This window comes from Anomaloglossus baeobatrachus, chromosome 2, assembly GCF_048569485.1.
Source record: "Anomaloglossus baeobatrachus isolate aAnoBae1 chromosome 2, aAnoBae1.hap1, whole genome shotgun sequence".
NCBI classification, from domain to species: Eukaryota; Metazoa; Chordata; class Amphibia; order Anura; family Aromobatidae; genus Anomaloglossus; species Anomaloglossus baeobatrachus.
Window position 1 is genome coordinate 685133653 of NC_134354.1, and position 22515 is coordinate 685156167.

The window sequence follows — 22515 nt, forward strand, 5'->3', positions numbered from 1 at the left end:
CTGTACAGCACAAAAAGCTCTGCTGCACATCAGAAAACTCACACCGCTCTGCTGCACACGCACCATACTGTACAGCACAAACAGCTCTGCTGTATACACAGGAGAGAACACACAACGCTCTGCTGCATATACCGTGCAGTACACACAATCCTGCCGCACACAAGCCGGAGACCATACCACACACACCACTCTAGGACATGCAGGCGCCAACCACGCCTTCGCTACAGTGAATACTCTTCAGACCAATAACAATGCGCTGACGTGTCACGTGTCCCAACACTACACGCAAGCACCGCCCTGCGTAAGGCACCTCCCCACATGTGACTGGCACGTATTGATGATGTCATCGAAGGTCCTGTATTCCAAAAAGGATTGCGTGACTTCCTGAGGTAAATGTCCATGCGGCGCGCTGTGCTGTTCGCAGTGAGGGTGCGGGTGTGTATGGGGCGGCTGTGCGCTCAGTGCTGTATACTGCTTCTGTACGGGCACAGCTCACACAGCTCTCTGTGCGGTGCAGCCGCTTCTATCTAGTGTTTGGCCGCAGTGCATTGTGGGAGGCGGCGAGGATGTTTGAGTTAACCGGATGTAGACGGAGAAACGAGACGGCGATGTCACGTGTGCAAGATCCGTCTCCTGACAATGACCCTCATAGTCCAGATTTTTTTTTTTTTTTTTTACAAAATTTCCCCTGAACACTGATGACATTGCAGCCAGCACGACTTGTTTCCAGCTACAGAAAAAGTCATTTAGGAATCCCTCGTATCATACACAGAGGAGTGGTTAACTCCTTCTGCTCAATACAACAAGCTGTGCATCCATGTAAGGGGGTTAGATCTGCAGAACACAGGCTCTGACCACCTCAGCTGCTGCAGAACCTCCTTTTGAAGACTATGGAGAGCTCCCTGTTCATATCCGATTGCTCTCATGCTCTTTGTTACATGCTGCAGAGCCCATGCGGTGTGTGCTGTTCTGCAGACGCGTGCTGTATGGGCTGTGTCAGGCATTGTTCACACATCACAGTTTTGCCATGAAAAAAATGCAGAGTTTTACAGCAAAGTGATAGAGATTCCTGCTCTCTCGCTGCTCACCGCACTTTACCTGGCAGATTTGGAGCACATTGTACTTCAATGCTTACATTTTTGCTGCCTGTTTCTCACATTTAGGCCAGAGTCACACGCGTCAGTCAGCAAAGCCTGCCCCTGTCCGGACAGGAGTGGGTCAGCTGCATACAAATACATGCATCTGACCTGCTCCTGCAGGCCGTGCCAGGTGATGTGAATCAATCACACGTGTGACTTCAGCCTAAAATAAATAGGGAAAAGGGCATAAAAAGCTAAATTCGCTGCATTTTTCAAAATAAATGTTTTTGGTGCAGAAATGTCTGCTGCAAATACTTGAAGGGAACCTGTCTCCAGGTTTTTCCACTATAAGCTGCAGCCACCACCAGTGAACTCTTAAGGCGGCGTTACACGCTACGATTTATCTGACGATATGTCGTCGGGGTCACGGTGTCCGTGACGCACATCCGTCATTGTTAGCGACGTCGTTGCGTTTGACACCTACGTGCGACTCCGAACGATCGCAAATAGGTTGAAAATCGTTGATCGTTGACACGTTCACTTTCAAAATATTGTTCATCGCTTGGATCGCAGCAGACATATTGGTACGTTTGACACCCTCCCAACGACAAACAACATCCACACGACCGCCTTGGTCAAACAATATATCGCTGAATGATTTTGCGTCGCTTGTAAGATCGTTACGTGTGACCGCAAATAAACGACCTATGTGCAATCTCGGCAAATCGTAACTACGATCTGGGCGTGTCACATCGCTAATGAGATCGTCAGATAAATCGTAGCTTGTAAAGCGGCCTTTATATATAGTATTCTAGAATACAGTATATAAGAGCCCAGGCCGCTTTGTAGAACATAAAAAAGACCTTTATAATACCCAGGAGGTAGGCTAGTCTGATGGGTGTCACTGCTCTCGGTCCGGTGCCGCCTATCTGCTTGTGATCACCATCCTCCTTCCCAGCCCTGTGTGGATCACGTGTCCTTCATCATCCAAATAGTGTCCTCCATCGCACCCCAGTCTTTGACCTTTCGTCGCACCTGCACATAACAGTACTTTGCTTCGCCCTCAGCATTGCAGATCAAAGTGCGCAGGAGCGCAAAGGAGGCCATCCTACAGTTAGGTCCAGAAATATTTGGACAGTGACACAAATTTCGCGAGTTGGGCTCTGCATGCCACCACATTGGATTTGAAATGAAACCTCTACAACAGAATTCAAGTGCAGATTGTAACGTTTAATTTGAAGGTTTGAACAAAAATATCTGATAGAAATTGTAGGAATTGTACACATTTCTTTAAAAACACTCCACATTTTAGGAGGTCAAAAGTAATTGGACAAATAAACCAAACCCAAACAAAATATTTTTATTTTCAATATTTTGTTGCGAATCCTTTGGAGGCAATCACTGCCTTCAGTCTGGAACCCATGGACATCACCAAACGCTGGGTTTCCTCCTTCTTAATGCTTTGCCAGGCCTTTACAGCCGCAGCCTTCAGGTCTTGCTTGTTTGTGGGTCTTTCCGTCTTAAGTCTGGATTTGAGCAAGTGAAATGCATGCTCAATTGGGTTAAGATCTGGTGATTGACTTGGCCATTGCAGAATGTTCCACTTTTTTGCACTCATGAACTCCTGGGTAGTTTTGGCTGTATGCTTGGGGTCATTGTCCATCTGTACTATGAAGCGCCGTCCGATCAACTTTGCGGCATTTGGCTGAAAGTATATCCCGGTACACTTCAGAATTCATCCGGCTACTCTTGTCTGCTGTTATGTCATCAATAAACACAAGTGACCCAGTGCCATTGAAAGCCATGCATGCCCATGCCATCACGTTACCTCCACCATGTTTTACAGAGGATGTGGTGTGCCTTGGATCATGTGCCGTTCCCTTTCTTCTCCAAACTTTTTTCTTCCCATCATTCTGGTACAGGTTGATCTTGGTCTCATCTGTCCATAAAATACTTTTCCAGAACTGAGCTGGCTTCATGAGGTGTTTTTCAGCAAATTTAACTCTGGCCTGTCTATTTTTGGAATTGATGAATGGTTTGCATCTAGATGTGAACCCTTTGTATTTACTTTCATGGAGTCTTCTCTTTACTGTTGACTTAGAGACAGATACACCTACTTCACTGAGAGTGTTCTGGACTTCAGTTGATGTTGTGAACGGGTTCTTCTTCACCAAAGAAAGTATGCGGCGATCATCCACCACTGTTGTCATCCGTGGACGCCTAGGCTTTTTTGAGTTCCCAAGCTCACCAGTCAATTCCTTTTTTCTCAGAATGTACCCGACTGTTGATTTTGCTACTCCAAGCATGTCTGCTATCTCTCTGATGGATTTTTTCTTTTTTTTTCAGCCTCAAGATGTTCTGCTTCACCTCAATTGAGAGTTCCTTAGACCGCATGTTGTCTGGTCACAGCAACAGCTTCCAAATGCAAAACCACACACCTGTAATCAACCCCAGACCTTTTAACTACTTCATTGATTACAGGTTAACGAGGGAGACGCCTTCAGAGTTAATTGCAGCCCTTAGAGTCCCTTGTCCAATTACTTTTGGTCCCTTGAAAAAGAGGAGGCTATGCATTACAGAGCTATGATTCCTAAACCCTTTCTCCGATTTGGATGTGAAAACTCTCATATTGCAGCTGGGAGTGTGCACTTTCAGCCCATATTATATATATAATTGTATTTCTGAACATGTTTTTGTAAACAGCTAAAATAACAAAACTTGTGTCACTGTCCAAATATTTCTGGACCTAACTGTATGTCATCCACACAGGGCTGGTAGGGCAGACGGCAATTGCACAAGGTTGAGGAGGCGCCAGACCAAGAGCAGGGATGTCCATCACACCAGAATGATCCCTAGGGGAGTATAATAAAGGTGTTTTTTACATTTTGCAGAGCAGCCTGGGCTCTTATATACAGTATTGTAGAATTCCGACTGTAAGAGCTCACTGGTGGCTGACAAAGCTTATAGGGGAAAAACCTGGTGACAGGGTCCCTTTAACATGCACAGATCCTTAGGAGGAGGCCACCCCACACCATGCGCCCCTTACCTTTTGTATATAGCATACTTTCTTGACAACGATGCCAAAGGTTTCTTGTGATAACACTAGGATCTCACACATACTGGAGAACGAAAACTGCCGAAGCATGAAAAAAGGGAAATGGTCACAATAAAAAAAGTAATTTTCAGAAACCTCATGGGTACCCACCCTGGAAAATTGGCAAGTATGATACAGACAGGTGCTACATGGCAACAGCAACACTCAGAAATGTCAAGGGACAAAAACATCTAGGCCTCTTGTTCACAAATGAGTTGTATGTAGAAACCTATCATTTTTTACTCCACAATCAGTGCTGACTGCCTCAAGCATCTACTTTGTAAGTGTCATAGGAATGTCTTGTCAGAGGCGCTGGCAAATGTTATATAGTAATATATATATATATATATATATATATATATATATATATGTGTATATATATATATATATATATTATATATATATATATATATATAATACAGTATGTGTGGGATCAGCGCTAACCTTGAAACCACCTGCCTAATGTGTAGTTTACTCTTTTGGAGCCAAAACAGTTCTGACCTGTTGAAGTGTGTGGACTCCACTGAACTATGATATTTCACATTGAGATGTTGATCCTTTAATCCCACGCATGTCCTACGTTGAGTCGTGGTTACAGGAGCTGAGCTTGCTCCATACGTAATAGATGCTGCCTGTATTACACAGTTAGCATCTACCTCTAAGAGAAACAACTTCACCTACGGCCTCTTTCACACGTCAGTGATTCTGGTACGTTTGTGCTTTTTTTTCTACGTATCAGAATCACTGACATACGCAGACCCATTCTAATGAATGGGTCTGCTCACACATCAGTGATTTTTCACTGCACGTGTCTCCGTGCGGCATACCCGCGTGTCCGTGATTGCCGCACGGAGACATGTCCATTTTTTTCTGGCATCACTGATGTCCCACGGACAAGGCAGTGGTGTGGTCCGTGAAACACGTGCCAGAAAAAAACGTGCATATAAAATAAAAATCATTTTTACTCACCCGGCTCCAGCGACGCTCTCTGCAGCCTGTTCTGCCGGCTGCTTCTGAGCCGGCTCATTACTGTCGTGCATATTCATGATGCACGACACAGCCGACCCGGAAGCAGCTGCTGCGGGGGTCATCACCGGCCGGATACTGCACTGCGGGAGCGTTCAGCACCATGGAGAGCGGGAGCACGCACAGGTGAGTTAATCTCTATGTGCAATCACGGAGAACGGAGCCCGGATTGCACATAGACAACTCACATGTGCCGTGAATCACGGCACACGGAGGGACATTTGCGTGTTTTACACGTCAGTGAAGAACGTCTGTGTTTTTCACTGGCGTGTGAAACGGGCCTAAGTGTGATCTCTGTTATCAATTTCCAAAAGTTCAATTTAAATGGTTCCAATGCATGTTGGCTAGTGATGAGTGACCACTACCGTGTTCATGTGCTCAGTACTCGTAACAAGCAGTTGGACTCTCAGATGGGTGTCACTTGTGAACCGAGTATAATGGAAGTCGATGGGGAACTTGAGCAAATTTCTGGTAAATCTACCAGAAAAATGCTCTACCATGCTCGAGTTCCCCATTAACTTCCATTATACTCTGTACATGAGTTGCAGCCATCCGAGTATCTAACTGCTGGTTACGAGCACCTGAGCATGGTAGTGCTCACTCATCACTACTGATGGCCCACCGTAATACAATAGCAGGGATGCCGATGGGTTAACATGGCATCATCCAGTGTCCTACTGAGGATCCTCATCATCGCCATGTTTGTACTTCCATATGTGACTCGGCTTCATATGAGATCATCTTATTTACTATTTAGCAGACTATCGGAGTATATAGTATGTATAGTATATCAAATGATTGAAGTTCCTTAGTGGAGCTACAAACATAAGTGAAAGTAATAAAAAAAAAAGTTCTTGAAAAAAACTTTGGAAGTTTGAATCAATTCCTTTTCCCAATCCAAAAATAAACATATCGACACATCCGATTTATAAAAAATATAACATTATTTAACCCACATGTTACATTTCATACAAATAAAGCAAAGATGAAAAAATGCCTTAATTTAGCTTAAACCCTTTAGGGGTCGAGCGATTTTTCGTTTTTGCCCTTTCATTTTTTCCTGCTTTTATGCCAAGAGCCATAATGTTTTTATTTTTCTGTTGATATAGCCATATGAAGGCTTGTTTATTGTTAGATGAGTTTTACTTTTGAATGACACCATTTATTTTACCATATAATGGAATGGTAAGGAAGAATAAAATTCCAAGGGTGGTAAAATTTTGGGATCTTTTATTTATAGAGTTCAATTTACCATAAAACTGAGCTAGCATTATGATTCTCCAGCTCAGTGCCGTAGATCCCTAATGTATAGTCTTTATTTTATTTAAATAATGAAAAACAATTCTGGAAAAAATGCTGCCTGTGTCTCGACTTTCCCAAAACTGTTGCGGCGGCCAAAAAACTGCAATTCTGGCATTTTGACTTTTTTTCTCATTACTCTGTTTACCGATCAGATTAATTTATTTTATATTTTGATAGATTGGACGTTTATGAACACAACGTTAGCAAATATGTGTATTTTTATTTATTTTTTAATTACTTAACTTTTAATGTGGTAAAAGGGGGGTTATTTGAACATATACTATATATTTATTTTTTTCATATTTTTAAAACATTTCTTTTCTAATTTGTACAGTATTTAATAGATCCCTTAGGAAACTTGAACCTGCCATGATCTGATCACTTGTGTTATGTACAGCAATGCCATAGTATTGCTGTGTATAGCAGAAATCACGATCTCCTATGAACGCTGACTACAAACTGGTTTTCACAGGAGTACGACTATGACAGATACAGGGGTCAGCAGCTGACCCCTGGCTGACTGTTATGACATCTCATCAGTGTCCCGCTATCGCGTCATGGGGCATGCTAATGAGGGGCCAGAACAACGCACCCTCCTATCAGCGAGCTCATTAAATGCCGATGTCAGAGATTGTTGGCGGCATTTAACAGGTTAAAAGCCATGGGTGGAGCGCTGTTCCACCCGCAACTGTTAGAGGGGGATGAAGGCTGAATGATGCAGGCGTAGAGTGCGAGCCCGCATCAAAGGCAGGGAGATGACTCATGATGTACATAGTACGCTATTAGTCGTAAAGGGGTTAAGGGCATCCTTCCCCCCCCCCCCCCAAAAAAAAATGTTATGTATCCTAAAGTAAGGCTAATAAAATGTACAGCACGCCCTACAAAATACAATCCCTCACACACCGCCATCAAAAGAAAGAAAAGTTATGGTTCTCACAATATGGCAACACAAACACATTTTCCAATTTTATTTATTTATTTTTTTTACAAAGTTCTGATTTTTTTTAAATCAAAAAAATATACAAATTTGGTATTTCCATATTCATACTGACCAGAAGAATTAGGAGCTTAATTACACTGCAAAAGAAATCCCAAAAATAGGTGGCGCATTTGCAGTTTTTCACCACATTTGCAGTTTTTCACCACATTTGCAATTTTTCCCAATTTTCAGCTTATTGTATGGTACAATGAATGGCGCCATTCAAAACCCTAAGGCTACTTTCACACATCAGTTTTCTGCATTCAGGCACAATCCTTTTTTTTCCTGATGCAAAGGATCCGGCAAAAACGGATGCAAACCGTATCCACCGGATCCGGTTTTTAACGGATCCGTTATGCCGGATGCGTACAAAACCGGATCCGGTGGATACGGTTTGCATCCGTTTTTGCATCCGGTTTGTCCTTTTTTTTGAAGGATCAGCTTTTTTAATTAATTTGGTGCATGCGCAGTTTACAAAAACGGATCCGGTAGCCGCATCCATTTTTTACCGCATTGCGCCGGATCCGGCGTCCATAGGCTTTCATTGTAAAACACGCCGTATCGCGCCGGATCCGGCGCGATGCGGTTTTTTTGCCGGACAAAAAAACGTTGCAAGATACGTTGCCTCCGGCCGCCGCTTTGATAAATTTTGCTGCATCCGGAAAAAACCGGATGCAACGCAAAGCCATCAGGTACAATCCGGTTACAATGCAAGTCTATGGGGATAAAAAGGATGCGGTACCGGATCCGATTTACCCGTTTTTTTCCGGATTGTACCTGATGGCAAAAACCTGATGTGTGAAAGTAGCCTTATACAAGTATATGACAGAAAAATAAAATAGTTATGGGTTTTGTAAGAAAAAACAAAAGTGCAAAATTTGATGTACTGTAGGTATATACGGCATATCAAATAGCCTTTATCAAAAAGAAAAGGCCGCAGCACAGGCTCTGATCACCGTCCAGACCTGAGTATTCAAAGGAACGGCGCACACAGAAGACCGGTTGTGGTAATTAACTTGTTTTATGAGCCGGTTTTTAGAAGTGCGTTTTTTTTACTGCCTTTTCAGAATGTCTGTAATATTCACAAAAATATAAATGCAACAATTTTGTGTTTGCTCCCATTTTTCATGAACTTAATTGAAAGATGTAAATCACCCATTGATCATGTTTGGTATGCTCTGGATCGTTGTATACAACAGCGTCTTTACGTTCGTTCCAATATCCAGCAACTTCGCAGCCATTACAGAGGAGTGGAGCAACGTTCCACAGGCCACAATCAACAACCTGATCACCTTTACGCAAAGGAAATGTGCTGCACTGTGTGAGACAAAGGGTCGTCACACCAGATGCTGACCGGTTTTCTCACCCGACCCCAAATCCCCCACCGTCCCGGAACCCCATAAAAAGGGTGGAATCACATTTGCTTGTGACTCGCTCGAGGATCGCAATGGCCAGCCGCTCTACGGACATGAGACCCACACGTCAGGAGAGCGGCAGCCGGTTTCGGGCAGTGTGATGTGATGCGATGCGAGCTGATTCCAGTGAAGTGCTGTAAAACTGCACAATTTAGAGTGGTCTTTTAATGTGGCCAGCGTAAAGGTGGTGTCACACATAGCAACGCAGCAGCGATCACGACCAGTGATCTGACCTTATCAGGATCGCTGCTGCGTCGTTACATGGTCGCTGGTGAGCTGTCAAACAGGCAGAGGTCACCAGTGACCAGCCCCCAGCCAGCAGCGACACGTGGAACCATAACTAAGGTAAATATTGGGTAACCAAGGAAAGCACTTCTCTTGGTTACCCGATATTTACCTTAGTTACTAGCGTCTGCCGCTCTCACGCTGCCAGTGCTGGCTCCCTGTTCCCTGCACTCCTAGCCAGAGTACACATCGGGTTAATTACCCGATGTGTACTCTAGCTACGTATGCAGGGAGCAGGGAGCCGGCACTGGCAGCGTGAGTGCGGCTGACGCTAGTAACTAAGGTAAATATCGGGTAACCAAGGAAAGGGCTTCTTGGTTACCCGATGTTTACTGTGGTTACAGCTTACCGCAGGCTGCCACACGCCGGCTCCCTGCTCGCTTCAGTTCGTCGCTCTCTCGCTGTCACACACAGCGATGTGCGCTTCACAGCGGGAGAGCAATGTCCAAAAAATGAAGCAGAACATTCAGCAACAACCGGCGACCTCACAGCAGGGGCCGGGTCGTTGCTGAATGTCACACAGAAAATGGTGACCTAGCAGCGACGTCGTTGTCGTCGCTATGTGTGACACCACCTTAAGGCACACCTGTGCAATAATCATGCTGTCTAATCAGTATCTTGATATGCCACACATGTGAAGTGAAATGGATTATCTCGACAAAGGAAAAATGCTCACTAACAGATATAGACACATTTGTGAACAATATTTGTGAGAAAAAGGCCTTCTGTTTGCATAGACAAAATCTTAGAAAATGTGTCCACGATCAGGACTCACTGCGTCTTGGACGCATCGAGTACTGACCTGCGGGGCCACAAGTCTCCTCTACAGGAGAACGCAGGAGACTGCAGCTGTTAGTACCCATGATCAGGGTTTAGTGCACTGCGGTCTCTCACTTGTGTTCTCCCTTTGAAGGACACATGTGATTCCGCAGCAAACAATTGACATGCTGCGGTCTGGAAACACGCACCGCAAGTCAGTGTTTGCTGCGGAAAAAACAAACACAGTGGGCACATTTTGTAGAAATCCATCCACTGTGCTTGTACTATACAATGCAGCGTTTTGGACGCAGCTGACGCACGCTACATCCGAAGCGCAGCAAACACCGATCGTGGGCACGTATCCTTAGATCTTAGAATACAGCTCATGAAAAAGGGGAGCAAAAAATAAATGTGTTGTTTATATTTTTATCCAGTGTATTATAGTGAATCTTTTATGGTGGTGATGTATTTCAGAGCTATGTGATAGGATCCCATAAGAACCAAGCAATTTTTTCTCTTTTGTGTTTTCCCTTTTTTTTTTCCCCTCCTTTTTCCAAGAGACATAACTTATTCCACCGGCATAACAGTATGAGGGCTTATTTATTTATTTAGTCATTTATTTATTTATTTATTCATTCATTCATTTATTTTAAAGGGAACCTGTCACCACTTTTTTGTCCTATAAGCTGCGGCCACCACCACCGGGCTCTTATATACAGCATTCTAACATGCTGTATATAAGAGCCCAGGCCGCTGTGACAACATAAAAAACACTTTATAATACTTACCTAACATTCGCATGGTTGGCCATATGGGCGTCTCAGTTGTCCGGTGCCTCCTCTTTCGGCCATCGTCGTCCTCTTTCTGAAGCCTGTGTGCATGACTCGGCTACGTCATACACATTCGCCGATCCTGCGCAGGCGCACTACAATACTTTGATCTGCCCTGCTCAGGACCTGAATACCGGTGAGTGTGGATGACGTCGGACGCGTCATGCACCGCGGCTTCAGAAGATGGAGGACGAAGATGGCTGAAAGAGGCGGCACCGGCACCGGAGGACGGAGACGCCCATATGGCCCACCGTGCGACCATTAGGTAAGTATTATAAAGTGTTTTTTATGTTCTACACAGCGGCCTGGGCTCTTATATACAGCATGTTAGAATGCTGTATATACTGTAAGAGCCCGGTGGTGGTGGCCACAGCTTATACGCCAAAAAAGTGGTGACAAGTTCCCTTTAAGTTGATGGAGCTGTGTTAGGGCTTGTTTTCGCATGGTGAGCTAACGTTCTTTATTGACTTTTGGGTGCAGAGAAGATGTTGTGATCACATCTTATTGCATTTTTTGCAAAGTTTCGGGTGTCAAAAAAATTAAATTCTGAGGTTTCCATTTATTTTCTCCTTACAATTTTACAGCTCAGGTGATTTCATGTTCTATTTTGATAGATTTGACATTTCCAAATGTGGCGGCACCAAATCTGATTTTTATTTTTAATGAACAAATTAGAGAAAGCGGTGCAAAATATATTGGCGTGATATAAATAAAATAATAGGGGACCATAAAAATCACCTCTATTCCATAAACAGCACTTGTTAGTTAGTGAGTAGCTCACAATAGAGGAAACAGAAGTGGTGAGGACGGCTCTGTCTTCTCTACACGCTCTGCCAGGCACCCGACTGGCTTATTTTAAAGGGAACCAATCACCAGGATTTTCGTATATAACCTAAAGCCAGTGCTATACTGGCACTATCAGGCGGATTCTCTACATACCTGTAGTGGTCAGCTCGGATGTTTAGGTTTTGAAATCCAAAAAAGTAAAGTTCATAAAATTAGCTGCTTCTTGAGTGACAGCAGCTGAGGATCAGATAATATCTGGGGGGTATTCAGAGTTATCCCCTCCCCCTGTTAGAATTAGCATAAGTATTATACAATCGATTCACTTTGTCTCTTGCAGGACCTGTGTGAGGTCATACCCATGTGACCAGATGAGGCGGGGCCTCAGCCAACAAAACTGGATACCAGATCACTTGGGTATGACCTTACACAGGTCCTGCAACAAAGTGAATCGATTGTATAGTACTTATGCTAATTCTAACAGGGGAAGGGGATAACTCTGAATACCCCCAGATATTATCTGATCCGCAGCTGTCACTCAAGAAGCAGCTAATTTTATGAACTTTACTCTTTTGGATTTCAAAACCTATACCTCCGAGCTGACCACTACAGGAAAGTAGAGAATCCGCCTGATAGTGCCAGTATAGCACTGGCTTTAGCTTATATACAAAAATCTTGGTGATTGGTTCCCTTTAAGAACATGGATTGCCTGCTGTATCTATTCAGTGAGTGGTCCTTAAAGCAGTTGTCTGGTCTTCTGATAAAAGTTTGCAGCTACTCTTTGTGACTGCAGATCTCTGAATCCTGACAGCATGAAGTATGCACTGATATTGCCAGTGACACCGAGCGGTTACATGACCGCAAGTATGCGATTTGCATCTATGCGGCCACATTTCGACTGACCTGTCTGCTTTATTTCAGTACAGGTGAATCAAGAGTAGCCGAGCTCATCTTGTCAGCATGTGACCGCATTTATGCAAATCGTGCACTTGCAGTCATGTGACCATCTGCTCTCACTGGCAATATTAGTGAATCTTGACAGCGTGCAGATCACACACTGCCAGGACTGGGAAGTCTGCAGCCACATGGGGGGAACTGCAGACCTTTATCAGGAAACCCCTTTAACTGGTTAATAGAGTTTTGCCATCTGAGACATTGATATGTCTGACTGTCAAGAGAACAACAGATAATGTAATAAAAAATATGTAATGTAATGTAATAAAACCCCAGTAATGCCTAATGTTAGTGGGATCCCCTGACGTGCCCTTATTGACTTTGTGCTGTGTAATGACTGTTTTATCCATGTTCATAAGGTTGTTCACTACTTTTACATTGATAGCCTATTCCTTAGGATAGGTCATCAATGTCTGATCGTCTGGGTCCGACACCCCGCTCCCCCGCCGATCAGCTGTTCTTGGTCCTGGCAGCAGGCAGCCGGAAATGCTCAGTTCTGGAGATGCTCTGTCTTTTGATAGTGGCCACTGCTGGGTACTGCACATCCGTCTCCTATACAGACCAATAGGAGGCTACCGCTGGCAGGACCGAGAACAGCCGATTGGCGGGGGTACAGGGTGTCGGGCCCCGGCCGATCAGACATTGATGCCCTAACCTAAGGATAGGCCATCAATGTAAAAGTAGTGGACAACCCCTTTAACTTCTGACAGTGCTTATGACAATGCATGTGATTATACAGAGCTGCCAGATTAAACAAGCAGAACTGCAGTGTAAAGCAAGGAGGACGAGCCACAGCATTCCCTTCTGATGAGATAGGAGGTTTATGTCTGGCTATATGATGTTCCCATTATACCTTGCTGTTGTAGCTACTGATCAGAATCCTTTCTCACATTTCATTCTGAATTGTAATGCCACGTGGGAGAAACCATATTTTGAGAGACCTGAAGATCTCCCGTGAATATTTGTGGACCCATGGGATGTGTGATTTGTAAAGAAATGGCTACACTTAATGACAAGAGAATACATAAGGGATATATCACTGCATAACTTGCAGAGCTGCTATTCAGGAGTCTGGGAAAGCTGGGTGACACCTTTTGTGGAAGCTATAACTGGCCATATTGCTTGTCACCCAACTTTCCCAATCTCATATCGGCTTTCTATTGTGGCGTGAAGCAAAAATGTAACATAAAAAAAAAAGAATGTCTCCTAAGTGTAGTAGAGATGTGTTATATATTGGTGTTTGTGCCCTGTAGCAGGAATGATTGTCGCTCAGCCGCAGCCGGACGTGTCCCCCGGACAATACGCCGAGGAGAACCCTGCCAATGGCTTCCTACAGGTAGAGCTAGAGCTGAACTTGAAGCTGGGAGATCTGCTCTTCCAGGATCCGGTGAAGTACGTGTACAACCCCTTGCTGTACGCCTGGGACCCTCACGAGAAGTACGTCCGGACCTACTGCCAGTCCAGGAAGGAGGTGCTTTTCTTAGGAATGAACCCGGGACCGTTCGGCATGGCTCAGACAGGGGTAAGATCCTCACTGAACGAGGTTAATTTGTGCCAAGGGGACGGATTGATTTTTTTCCCTTCACATTTAATTACACTGGTGCCATATTAACCTGCATAAAATTGCTCAATTAAAGGTGTCTTCAGCATCTTACACCATTAACTCATCGCAGATACAGACACTTGTTAGGGATTTGTTCATCGCTTCCTGTCCTGCCATAAATCTGACAAGGTTTACTTCATTATGACTATACCTGCCATTTACCAGTCCTGCCAACATTGTCCTACTCACCGCTATCCCCAGCTCTATAAATACCAGGCCTGACACACAGACTGAGGCCCGAAAAAAAGAGCAAGAAATCTGTTAATGGCAGATGGAGAGACCGACTGGGAGTGGGAGGAATGACACTATATGAAAAGGTCAGACAGTCTTGCTGGCTGCGATAATTGGTTACACCTCTCTGCCCCACTCTTTTATTCAGCTGTGTGATAATTTTGAGATGATGCCAAACTGCGTCATACCTCAGCGAAGGGAAAGAATTATGTGGCTACAATGTTCCCGAAGTTGCTAGCCAAATCGTATTAAGTGGTAGACTATCACTGCCCTGATTTCCTAATAGGCGTCTTATGTAAGGATGGATATGTATATATTTTCACACAATAAACCTGAGAAAGAAATGTTCCTATGAACATCACTGAGCACTGCCTGCAAGAACTGTAAGGGCATATTCACACACAGAAGCTTCCATGATGCTTTCAGCCACATACTGGGTGCAGGGTGTGCAGCAAATCCGCACAAGGATTAGCTCCATTGTCATTCAAGGCCAGTCCTTTGTTTTTCTATGACATATTCATGGAAGTAATGGTATTGTTAGGGTGAACTCTTAGGGGTGCTTCACACACAGCGAGATCGCTGCTGAGTCACGGTTTTTGTGACGCAGCAGTGACCTCATTAGCGATCTCGCTGTGTGTGACACTGAGCAGTGATCTGGCCCCTGCTGTGAAATCGCTGCTCGTTACACACAGCCCTGGTTCATTTTTTGGACGTTGCTCTCCCGCTGTGAAGCACACATCGCTGAGTGTGACAGCGAGACAGCAACGATCCGAATGTGCAGGGAGCAGGAGCCGGCGTCTGGCAGCCTGCGGTAACCTGTAACCAACGTAAATATCGGGTAACCAATGGAAGCCCTTTCCTTGGTTACCCGATATTTACCTTTGTTACCAGCGTCCGCCGCTCTCACACTGCCAGTGCCGGCTCCCTGCACGCATAGCCGGAGTTACACATCAGGTAAATGAGCAAATGTTTGTTTATTAACCCGATGTGTACTGTGGCTAGGAGTGCAAGGAGCCAGCGCTAAGCAGTGTGCGCTGGTAACCAACGTAAATATCGGGTAGCCAAGCCCTTGGTTACCCGATATTTAACTTAGTTACCAAGTGCAGCGTCGCTTCCACGCGTCACTGCTGGCTGGGGGCTGGTCATTGGTCGCTGGAGAGATCTGCCTGATTGACAGCTCACCAGCGACCATGTAGCGACGCACCAGCGATCCTGACCAGGTCAGATCGCTGGTGGGATCGCTGGTGCGTCGCTAAAGTGTGACGGTACCCTTAACCAGAAGCCACTTGTTGCCTACTGCCTGATTCTAATTGGTGTGGATCGAGTGCATGCTTCGAAAATGACATCAGACGCAGTCGGATATTCATCTCGACCTCGACCAAAGTCGGCCCAGAAACTGCCTGATTTATTCAAGAACATGCTCTTATAAAAACTAGGAAAAGGGGCATGGTCAGCCCTACAGTGGGCATACTTGGATGTGTCCATTGGTCAGTGGGTTGAACAATGTGTTAGTCTATTAACTGATTGGTGGACGTCATCGTAGGCGAGTCTATGACGTCATTGGATGGATCCGTGGTGATGCTGATGGGAGGGACGTCATCTGGTGGATCCATGCTGATGGGAGGGTCTGTGATGTCATTGGTGGCCATCTTGGTTATCTCTGAAAACCTGGTTCATATAAGGCAAATTGCCACACTTCCCACAATCCCTTGTCAACAGGTCAATCAAGTATTTGATCTAATGGCTCTTCTCAACAGTATTATGCAAACGTTTTAGGCGGGTGAGGAAAAAATGCTGCAAAGTAAGAATGATATCAAAAATAGAAGTTTCAACAGTTCATTTTTAACAACTAAAATGCAAAGTGAATGCAGAAACGAGAAATCTAAATCAGATCAGTATTTGGTGTGACCGACCTCTGTATTGATAATGGCATCAAAGCATTACATCTTCAGGGTAGAAAACAAACAAACAAAAACTTGCCACTACTTTGTCTTTCGATTAAAATAACGTTTATTGAAGAATTTTCATACAAACAATCAAAACAAACTAACATTATACAGGACACTCAATACATAGCAATATATGTAGACATTAACGTATCAAGAGAGTAACACATCTTACCTAAGGGAAAGGGTGGTGAGAAAGGAAGGGATGAAGGGAAGAACACTTTATTGGGGAGGAGAGGAAAAGAGGGAAGGGAGTGGGAAAGGGTAAGAAACAACGGCAAATGTTTATAATAATTCAAGTATATATACATAAAAAAATAAAATGCTGAATATAAAAAAAGTCAAATTCAAGTCTCTTTTCAATAATTGTGAAGTTTAACATTAAGCACATGGATCAGAGGCTATAAAGAATTTTGTTTGTGAGAAAGCCAAGGGCTCCATTTTTTATGATATGCAGCAAATGAATTGTTATAAACTGCATAACATTGTTCGAGATCGTTATGTAGAGTAAATTTGTCAACCACCTCGGTGATTGTGGGAGTCACAACCTGTCTCCAGTATGATGCAATTACATTTTTAACTACCACGCATATGTGAATTACAATTGGTCTAAAAATTGGGTCGATGTGCTCCAAGTCCATGGATAAGACAGCCATTCGTGGCATAAGGTCAATAGAAATGTGGGTGATATTCCTGACCAAAAGCCCTTTAATTTCGTGCAGTTTTAGAAGGTAAGAAGGAGATTCCCCTCGCTCCCACATTCTCTCCAACAAAGTGGCAATGGAGTCAAGGCTACTCTATTTAAAAGCATCGGGGTATAAAAAATTGTGATGGTTTTGACGAATGATTAATGCAGAGTCGCCCAAGCAATAGAAGTATACTATTTTGTCTTTCACTTAGTGCAAACAACTTGCACAAGGTTCCAGCTACCCTTACACAAATTCAGGGATTATGTACGATTATAGTCAGGTGTATGAGTACCATATTTTGCAGTCTAGAAGACGCATATTTTACCAAAAATGTTTGGAGGAAAGTGAGGGGTGCATTATTAAAGTCCGGATGGCGGCAACAGCAGAGGAGCGGGTCACAGGAGGCAGGAGCAGGGTCACAAGAGGCAGGAGCCGGCAATGGGGCAGTGTGCCCGCTAATAAAGAAAGTTAATATTCAGTGCTCCCCACGCCCATAATCCTGCCCTCCTTTCGGCACTGAAGCTGGTGCCAAGCGGTGGGTAAGGTTATGGGCTTGGACAGCAGTGAATATTCATTCTCTTTAATAGCAGGAACGCAGAATGATGGCCATATATACCAGGATGGGGATCATATACAGTCATGGACAAAAATTTTGGCATCCTTAAAATTGTTCCAGAAAATGAAGTATTTCTCCCAGAAAGTTATTTCAATCACACATATGTTTTGTTATACACGTTTGTTTATTTATTCTGTGTGTATTGGAGCAACACAAAAAAATAGAGAAGAAAAAGGCAGATTGTACATAATTTCAAACAAAACATCAAACAGGGTCCGGACAAAATTTTTGCCACCTTTTCAAAATTGTGGGTAAACAACTTTGTTTCAAGCATGTGATGCTCATCAAACTCACCTGTGGCAAGTAACAGGTGTGGGCAATATGGAATTCACACCTGAAACCAGATAAAAAGGGGACAAGTTGACTCTTTGCATTGTGTATCTGTGCGTGCCACACTAAGCATGGAGAAGAGAAAGAGAAGAAGAAAATTGTCAGAGGACTTGATACTCAAAATTGTTAAAAAAATCTTAAAAAAATCTCCAGGTTACAAATCCAACTCCAGACATTTTCATGTTCCTTTGTCCACAATGCACAACATAATAAAGAAGTTTACAACCCAACTCACTCATGTCCTGTGATACCCCAATTGCTCCTAGAAATATGCCAGGCACCAGATAATATTAGAGCTAGCTGTGGACTGCCCCTTGTAAGGGCAGGAGCAATCACAGGACATGAGTGAGTGCTGATAAGGTTTATTTAAGGCTTCCTTGGCCCGGATTGCCTCTTATGCTGTTCAGGAACTGAAATGACAGCAGCATTTAACAGGTTAACAATCTCATGCAGAGCTCAGCTCCATTTGAGTCTGTTAGAGGCAGATGATGGCTGAATAACACAGCCATCGACTGCCGCATAAAAGTCAGGAAGGTGGAATAGGAAGTCCCAATATGTCCTATGTCGGTAAGGGGTTAATTCAGCTTTGCACTGTTTGATCCAACACTGTCCAACTACCAGAGAGAGAATAGAGTTGTGGCTACAAGGCTGCATGTTGTGCAACTTCTTTACTAAGAGATCCTGCTACTTGCCCACATGTAAAGGTACCAATAAGCTGTGACAGATAAGACCTTCACAAACTGCATTACATGCTGATGTATCGCCTGGCATAGTATCAGTACATACAACCGTACTAACCATACACCATTGTACACAACATATTTTCTCAGGTTCCATTTGGGGAAGTAAAACATGTGCGTGACTGGCTTAAGATTGATGGAAACGTTTATAAACCAGAGGTGGAACATCCAAAAAGACCGATACGTGGGTTTGATTGTCCCAACAGCGAGGTGAGTGGCGCTCGATTTTGGAGTTTCTTCAAGTCTATCTGTGGCCAACCCGAAACGTTCTTCAAGTACTGCTTTGTGCATAACCACTGCCCTCTAATATTTATGAATCAGTCGGGTAAGAATCTGACACCAACAGACCTTCCTAAAGCTCAGCGGGACAGGCTGCTAGACATTTGTGACGAAGCCCTTTGTCAAGTGGTCAAGACACTTGGGGTCAAAATGGTGATTGGAGTTGGCAAGTTTTCAGAGCAACGAGCAAGGAAAGCCTTGGCCGGAGAAGGGATGGATGTGACTGTGAAAGGTATCATGCATCCCTCCCCGAGGAACCCGCAAGCCAACAAAGGATGGGACAGCGTGGCGAGGTCGCAGCTCCAGGAGATGGGAGTTTTCCCGTTACTGACTGACTAAGAGGACCTGCGATTGCTGATCTAATCTCTCCTGACACACTACATTAATATGTGCTATGTTCATTCCAGTATTTTGCATGTATGCGAGATGCACATCAGATCATGTTTGCTTTTTGTTTTGTAATGTGTTTTTTATACTTTAATGTATGTTGTATTTAGAGAAATTAATTATAATCTTCTCAAAACTGTTCCCAATTGATGTAGAGGTGACTGTAGCTGCTTGTGAAAGGCTCAGGACTGCCAAGCGACTGAAGGTAACAAAGAACAGATGGGCGGTTCATTGCGTTTCCTCGTCTGGTGTGACCTTCACACTCCATGGAAGACCAAAGCTCCCGATGCCCTAGGATCACACCTGCACTTTTATGAAGGGGATAAGATAACGACTTTAGATCCTGAAAATATAACCAGTTCAGTTCCCAATTATCCTTTATGTTAACGCTCCAAACTCTGCTACTTAGAAGTGTAGGGTCAGGGAAGGTTTTCACCATCACTACAGTATACATATAAAAGAAAAAGAGGGGCTCTTTTTAACATATTTAGGCTATGTGCACACGTGGTGGTTTTTTTTCATGTTTTTTCATGCATTTTTCCTTGCAGATTTTAATCGATACTGCAGGGGAAAATGCATCCCAGCAAAGTATGAGAATCCTGACTTGCTTTACACACGATGCTTATTTTTACCTTGCAGATTTTGCTGCTAAAAAAAAGCAGCTTGTCAATTGTTTCTGCGCTTATTTCCTGCCTTTCTATAATCCACTGCAATGCTTCATCACTATAGTGAATTATAGCGCAGCACTTTGGCTCACACATCGTGCATACAGCATGGTCTGTGAGGCTCTCCGTAGCTCAGTAACCCGGGGTTGTCATGGTGATGACTTTGGATTATTATGGCAGCGATCGGGTCTCCGTTACTGCATTACAGGGACCCGATCGCCAGGGAGAGATAATTATTTCCTCTCCCTGACTCCTAAATGCTGCGATCGCATTGTTTGCAGCATTTAGGGGGTTAAACTACTGGAAGCAGCGCGGGCACCACTCTGGGTTGTGAGAGTCAGGTCCTGGCTGTAGCATCAGACGGAGACCCAGCTCCTGATCCCTACAATCTCCGTAACTAAAAAAAAAAAGCACAAAAAATGAAAAAACACAAGTGGAAAAATCAATAAAAATGCAAATTTTTTTCAGCTGCTTTTTTCCTGCCAAAACATGCTTTTTGTACGCAGAAAAGAGCACACAAAAAAAGCAAGGTGGGCACATAGCCTTAAATACATTAACATGTCTAAACAATCTAATAGAAATTTACATATTGTATCAATAATGTGCTGCTCCAGAATCTCCGTGCTTGCCGTTCTTGTGCCATGTGATGCCCACGACACATCCGGTGATTGTGGCAGACATCGCTGTGATGTGGTGTCAAGTGGCTGTAGTGATTCTGTAATAAGGTGTAAGTAATGTAAGCAAACGTTCATTTTCTATAGTGTCTGTCTTTTTTCACATAAAAAATAAAAAACAATGTAAAGATATTTAAAAAATTTATAAAAATAGAATTCACTCCTTTTTTTTCCCCCCATTAAAAGCTAAAAAATAAACATATCTGTTATCGCCGCATCCAGAATAGTCCGATCTATCAAACTATAAAACTAAATAACCCGACTGGTTAACGCCGTCACAAAAAAAACCCCAAACACACCAGAATTGCTTGTTTTCAGTCATCAAGCCTCCCAAAAATATACAATAGAAAGCAATCAAAGCGTCACATGGACCTCAAAATGGTAAAATTAAAAATGTCTTCTCACTAAGCCCATACCCATCTCCATTGACAGAAAATAAAAAACATTTATGGGTTGGAAAATAGCAATAAACCAAAATAGTTTTTATAAACTCCTGAATTTTTTGGTATTGCTGTAATTGTACTGATCTGGAGAATCATAATTCCAGCTCAGTTTTACCATATAGTGAATGTGTTAAATTAAAACAAAAAAAATAATTGTGCAATTGCACTTTTTTTGCAATTTCACGGAAATTGGAATTTTTCTACCGCTTTCAGTACAATATGGGGCAGAATGAATGGTGTTGTTCAAAAGTACAACTCGTCCCGCAAAAAACAAGCTCTTATGTGGCTATATTGACAGAAAAATATAAAAGTTATGGCGCTTGTAAGAAGGGGAGGAATAAACGAAAAACAAAAGGATAAGGGTTAAAAACACACAATGGTGTAAAATGATATAAAAAATAAGACTCCCCTTTCCTACTCCTCGCTGACTGCAGCAATCACATCTGTCAACACAAAGCAGAAGTAGTATCTGAACCTCCTGCTTCATCTGCACAGAAATGTCACCTCTGCATCTAATCGTTTGTTCAATTGGTGATCAACTTATATCTGCAACAGCCAAGAATTGTCTGCAGCGGTCACACGTCCATCCAGATGGAGCAAGAGTACAACAGAGAAAAAAGTTGAAATGGAAACGGTGAGCTATTGATAGCGTGACTATTACCGTATTTTTCGGACTATAAGACGCACCCTGGTTTTAGAGGAGGAAAATGGGAAAATAAAACTTTAAGCAAAAAATGTGGTCATGACACACTGTTATAGGGCGAGGATCTGCTGCTGACACTGTTATGGGGGTAATGTCCCCAAATTCTCTACTAAGGTACCCCATCCTGGTAATGATCCTCCTGCCTTGTATATGATCCTGCTATAAACCCCCATCCATCCTGTTCACATGCCCCCCCCCATCCGGCCTGTTCACATGCCCCCCCCCATCCGGCCTGTTCACATGCCCCCCCCCCATCCGGCCTGTTCACATGCCCCCCCCATCCGGCCTGTTCACATGCCCCCCCCCCATCCGGCCTGTTCACATGCCCCCCCCCCCCATCCGGCCTGTTCACATGCCCCCCCCCATCCGGCCTGTTCACATGCCCCCCCCCCATCCGGCCTGTTCACATGCCCCCCCCCATCCGGCCTGTTCACATGCCCCCCCCCATCCGGCCTGTTCACATGCCCCCCCCCATCCGGCCTGTTCACATGCCCCCCCCCATCCGGCCTGTTCACATGCCCCCCCCCATCCGGCCTGTTCACATGCCCCCCCCATCCAGCCTGTTCACATGCCCCCCCCCATCCAGCCTGTTCACATGCCCCCCCATCCAGCCTGTTCACATGCCCCCCCCATCCAGCCTGTTCACATGCCCCCCCCATCCAGCCTGTTCACATGCCCCCCCCATCCAGCCTGTTCACATGCC

At 44.1% G+C, this 22515-nt stretch overlaps 1 protein-coding gene across 1 annotated transcript; it reads left to right on the top strand.

Annotated features, from left to right (window-relative positions):
* Positions 1 to 320: 320 nt before the first annotated feature.
* On the top strand, positions 321 to 21131 carry SMUG1 (single-strand-selective monofunctional uracil-DNA glycosylase 1). The gene is made up of 3 exons (XM_075334522.1): positions 321 to 389; positions 13760 to 14028; positions 18752 to 21131. Exons 2-3 carry the CDS (start codon positions 13765 to 13767, stop codon positions 19277 to 19279), a joined length of 792 nt encoding a protein of 263 aa, XP_075190637.1. The 5' UTR covers positions 321 to 389; positions 13760 to 13764; the 3' UTR covers positions 19280 to 21131.
* Positions 21132 to 22515: the final 1384 nt, after the last annotated feature.

Bases quoted from the DNA above. Each gene is read 5' to 3' on its own strand.
- SMUG1 (XM_075334522.1), top strand. From the start codon at position 13,765: ATGATTGTCGCTCAGCCGCAGCCGGACGTGTCCCCCGGACAATACGCC. The intron at 14,029-18,751 runs GTAAGATCCTCA...ATATTTTCTCAG, and splicing joins TCGGCATGGCTCAGACAGGG to GTTCCATTTGGGGAAGTAAA.